The sequence below is a fragment of the Triticum dicoccoides genome, chromosome 1A (genome assembly GCF_002162155.2).
Source record: "Triticum dicoccoides isolate Atlit2015 ecotype Zavitan chromosome 1A, WEW_v2.0, whole genome shotgun sequence".
NCBI lineage: Eukaryota > Viridiplantae > Streptophyta > Magnoliopsida > Poales > Poaceae > Triticum > Triticum dicoccoides.
The window spans coordinates 162,737,442-162,742,834 of NC_041380.1; the positions used below are offsets into that span (position 1 = coordinate 162,737,442).

A 5,393-nucleotide genomic window follows, 5' to 3' on the forward strand; every position below is an offset into this window, starting at 1 on the left:
ACCAAGTGCTACCAACAATCTGCTAACGCGTACTAATCGATTCCCCTTTAATTAGTACTACGTGGACCGTGGTTAATCATCACTATAATAACGTGTCGTAAATAGAAAGATCTTACTGGTGGTACGTGCACGCTGCAAGCTGGAGTAATTATCAATTCAATTCAAGGGTGCACTCACCGGAAAGAGCAGAGCGACGCTGACGGCACCACCCCTTCGGGCACGGACAGTGGCCCGCTGGTCGCGGCGGAGACACCGAGCAGGAGATACTCGACCCACCCGAGGTCGCCGTTGTTGCCTATCCGCTTGCTTGCGTAGCCGAACGGACTGCCCGGCGTCGCGGCCGACATCGCCGCCTCCTTGTCCCGCTGCGAGAGCGCGAAGAAGGCGGCAGCGGCGTTCTCGACGCGCGTCAGGAGCTCTGCCGGCACGCCGTGGCCCGTCACCTTGAAGAACCCGTGCTCCTCGCACGCCAGCGCCACCGCGCGTGCGGCGGCCGCCCGTCCATCAGAGCCGCTACCCGCCACGGCAAGGTCGACCTCCGGCACGTCGGCCAGCGGCGGCGCCGTCTTGTGCACGGCCGGGAGCGCGATCTGCTCCAGCTCGCCCTTGGCAAGAACCACCATGGTTACAAAGCAGAGGAAGCACGGAGAGCCTATGCTAATGAACTAGAGGGTGTCAGTCGGTTTGTATCCAAGAAACAGAGGAGGAATGGAGAAGGCAGTTAGGTTGACATGGAAGGGAGACGAAGGGTGTGGTCTATCTTTATATAGGCATGGGGGAGAGGTGATACTCCTACCACCTTTGCCTTGGTGCGTGTATCAGCGGTGTATGAGTGCGATGACACCACAACACAATGGGGTCTGACGGTTAGCTGTCTGGGTAGGATACAGTGCACTGTAGCGATATCCTGCAAATCGAATTAATGGGTCTCAATCATGACAGGGTTAATCGACATGATTTTGCAGGGCCGTAGGCGCATCTGGATCGCTATGCATCTCATCTCATCTCATGTTGGCGGCTAGATTCATCTTATATTCTCAAATCAAAAAAGAAAAAGAAAACTACCCGTACTAGATTCATCTGGGCTGCCAGATTAGAATCTCGGCGCGCAGGAAGACGAAACGGAGGCATATTCTGGAGATAATTAACGGAGGACATGTTTGAGCCTATCTTCTGGATCAACAACCCATGCTTTACACGGCAGATTGTATCATATATGTTGTGGAATATATACCACTACTAATTCATACATGCACGGACCGAATGAACATGTACGTATGGCAGGCCCCAACTGACAAACGGAAATATCCCGTACGCATGCGTGGCAACCTTTTAAATAGAAATATCGCAAGAAAACCCCGTCACCTTGCCGCGCTCGGATCTCTCATCATGGACTAGATGAGCACTTTCTCCAAAGGACGGGATCCTCGCCTGCCTGCCTGGACAGGAGGCCGCCGGCCGCGCGGGAGGGGAAGGCCCACGTCGCGCCGCTCGCCGCGTGTCCCCGTGCGCCGAGGGCCGCCGCGCCAGGCCAGCCAACCTCTCGTTCCTCTGGGACGCCTCGCCGGTGGATTGTCGATTTGTCCACGCCTTAGAGCATCTCAAGCCGCACCCCCAGCAGGCCCCTTCTCAGGTGATTTTGTTGCGCCGGTGTCGAAAAATCGGTCCAGTCATGTCTTCAGAAACCTGTTTTTCGCCTGTTTGGGTCTAAGGCGGACCTTTACCGAACCCGACGCGCTGGGGCGTCCGGGGACGCCGGGGCGATTGTTTTGGCGCGAAAGCAGATGGGCCCGTCGAGTCAGCGAGACGCCGCTTCGTCGCCCTCATTGCCTCGGTTCCCGTGGGAATCAATGCGAAAGCTGCCTCGCTGCCGCGCCGGTCAGCCTCCATTGATGCCTCTCACGGGCGGCGCAGTGAACGCGCCGCGACGCACGTCCAGCCACGCGTCGCCCGGCATGCAGCCCGTCACCGCCCCGCTACGGCTATAAAAGACGACCTCCCCACCGGTGGACGCCACAGCTCTCATCCCCCCCCTCTCCGGCGTAGATAGCAACACTCCTCTCTTTCCGCCGACGAGAAACATTGCCGAGAGGTACCCAAGCGACGGCGCGGCGGCGAACGACTTCGGCCGCCGCCACCTCCAAGAGTAGGAGGTGCGCCTGCTCTACGAGGCCGAGTACCCGACGCCCCCGGACATGCGGGTGCCGGGGACGTGGCGCCTGAGCGCCGACGGCGTACCGATGCCACCGGTGCCCGAAGGAGCGGCGCGGCGTGCCGAGATCGCCCGCATCCGCTCTTCCCTGACGCAGGCGCAGAGGGACGAGCCGCACTACACCACCGACAGCCACACCCTCTGGACCATGTACTTCCAACGCCGCCGCGACGAGCAGATCGCCGCCACCAACGGCATCATCCCCTGCGGTTGCTTCAACGTCGGCGGTCGACGTGAGTGGTGGGGCGTGCCAGGACGCACCCTCGAGGCCGTCCTCGACCACATCGAGACCGGGAACGTGTCGCGCCTCGATTACCCGCAGCGGCCGACCTTCTCCCGCCACCGTGGTAGCTCTTGGCACCGCGGAGGATGGAGCCGGGGTCATCCGCGTCGTCGGGCTCTGGCTCACCGGCCGCGCCGCTCCGCCCCGTCAAGCCCGAGCCGAAGGAGATGCCGCTCGGGCGCCGCACCCGCAGCGGTGCCCTCGTCATCAACGAGGATGCCCGGCCCTCCCCGCCTGGTCTGACTCCGGGGAGGCGCTCCCTTCGCCTGGTCCGGCCGAAGCCCGAGCCGGGGTTGCTCCCGGTGAAGCCGGAGCACGTCGAGATGCCTGCCCCCGACGATGAGTCCGCTCTCAAGTGGGCGAAGGAGGACTACGTCCGTGAGCAGGTCCGCCACCAGCGCCGGGCGTACGCGGAGCTCTAGGCCTGGCGCCGCGGGCGCGAGGAGCGCGGCGTCATCGTCCTTGACAGCGACGACGAGGACGAGGCCGGGCCGTCCAGCGCGCCACCACGCCTCGCCGCCCCTGGCCAGGGCTGCAGCAGCAACGTCGCCGACTCAAGCCAGCCGCACGACGATGACGACGACTACACCCGCTTCTACAGGCTTCTCGGCATGTAGACGACGACGGCGGCGGCTAGGCATAGTTTAGGCGTAGTTTGCATGTTTTCATGTTCTATGTACCAATTTGAATGAAATTTTGCCGAGTTTGTGCAAATGTCGCCGAGTTTGCATATATTTTATACGCAATATCACCGCACCCGGGACGACCGTTGGGTCGACGACTGGGAGCTAGGTCGCCCTCACACGCCAATCTAGCGCCGGCTCGCCCCCAGGGGGCTCTTTTTCAGCGCCCTGGGGAGCCGAACGGCTAGAGATGCTCTTACCGTGGTTCAAACCGTGCATTTAGGTCCGGCGTGGGATGCTGCACCTTGCATCTTGTGTTTCGGATCAGTCACCTGACCATCAAAATTACATTAGAGCTGTGGAGTGTGAAATCAATCCATATACTTCTAGCAACCCGATTGTTTGAAATTTAATGAACAATAATTTCATTTTTACTAAATTGATGATTGAATCATCACTCTAAGATTGATTGTGCTACTTAGTCAATTTTTCAGGTGCATTTTCTATCAATGAGTTAGGGTTGCGTCAACTTTTTACTCTTTTGATCATATTGTATTGCCCTCAAAAGTAAGATGATTCTCGAGCTTAATAACATACCGATGGTTCATGATTTTTTAAATAATTTCTCCAAAATACATTTTTTTTAAATAAACGCAGAAGAGCTACGTATTTCAATCGATTAGAAGTGGGGCAAAGAATGCCGATTACACGGGCAAGCTAACACATTAGCAAGCAAGCAAGGGCGAAAACAAACACAAAGAGGCCTAGAGAGCCAGCTACGAAGTCCTACTCTCGTAGCAAAAAGTGGCGGTCGCCGCCCAGTGCCCAGTCATGTGCCTCCGTTAGAAGGAGGTGCAACACCTACCTCGTCGAACGCTCGGCGTCGCCATCAAAGATGCGAGCGTTCCGCTCCTTTCAGATCTATCATAAGGTCAGCTGATGCGGAGCATCTTACGAACATCATCATGTCAAGAGTCCGTTTGGAAAGTGACACGTGCGATATCTACTTCACATACATAAAGGTGAATCATCTTCTTTACACGTGTTCACTTGACCCATTTGAGGATGGTATACTACTTGACACTCCACTCGTGTGCATGCATAGGTATTGTTGGAACGCTGCAGACGACGAGCAGGAGTGCGAGCGCAAGTGTACAACTACACCATCCGCGAGGGAAGCCTGGAAGAGAAGACGAAAGAAACGGATCTGCTACAAGCTACACCTCTAGGATGTCCGACGGCCTCCGGACGACCGACGACCTCTGGACGTCCGACGCCTAGAGACTTCACAAGCCAAAAGAGCTACAACCGACGAGCCCTACAGCGACCGGACGACCGACACGACAACGGACGTCCGGTATCCTCCAGCGACCGGACGACCAACATCGTCCGGAAATCCGACGCCACTTCAACAGAGCCAAAACATCGAATGTCCAACCCGCACTGGACGTCCGGTACCTCACGAGCCATCGGACGTCCGACACCGATCGGACATCCGGTACCTGCCTGTGCGCAGCTGCGGGACTTGGGCCTTGTATCCCTCTCCCACTTACCCCTTCGCGGCTTAGACTATCAATAGACCACATCCACCTCATTTCTAGGGTTAACAAAGTGATAGCTCATTTTTATGTGAGCTTTGCTTCTACTCCTCCTCTTGAGAGAGAGACAGAGACCACCACTCCCATGGAGTTCAAGACCTCCATGTGAGAAGATCCCTAGTGGATGAAGACCCCGCAAGGGAGGAACTGTTGGAGAATGCAATATTTCAAAAAAATAAATCCTACGATCATGCAAGATCTATCTAGGAGATGCATAGCAACGAAAGGGGAGAGTGTTTCTACGTACCCTTGTAGACCGAAAGCGGAAGTGTTTAGTAATGCGGTTGATGTAGTCGAACGTCTTCGCGATCCAACCGATCAAGTACCGAACGCACGACACATCCGTGATCTGCACACGTTCAGCTCGGTGACGTCCCTCGTACTCTTGATCCAGCCGAGGCCGAGGGTGAGTTCCATCAGCACGACGACGTGTTGATGGTGATGATGAAGTTACCGACACAGGGCTTCGCCTAAGCACTACGACAATATGACCGAGGTGTAAAACTATGGAGATGGGCACCGTACACGGCTAAAGATCAACTTGTGTGTCTATGGGGTGCCCCCTTCCCCCATATATAAAGGAGGGGAGGAGGAGGGCCGGCCCAAGGGGGGGATTCCTACTCCTAGTAGGAGTAGGTTTCCCCCTTTCCTAGTCCAAGTAGGAGAAGAAGGAAGGA

General features: G+C 56.7%; 1 protein-coding gene across 1 annotated transcript in view; it reads right to left on the minus strand.

Annotated features, from left to right (window-relative positions):
- Window positions 1-713, minus strand: part of LOC119368660 (gibberellin 2-beta-dioxygenase 3-like) — a 3,817-nt gene extending 3,104 nt beyond the window's left edge. The window contains exon 1 of the mRNA XM_037633861.1: window positions 178-713. Within this exon, the coding sequence (XP_037489758.1) occupies window positions 178-623 (446 nt within the window). The 5' untranslated portion in view covers window positions 624-713. The remainder of the gene's footprint in view (window positions 1-177) is intronic.
- Between the last annotated feature and the right edge of the window lie 4,680 nt (window positions 714-5,393).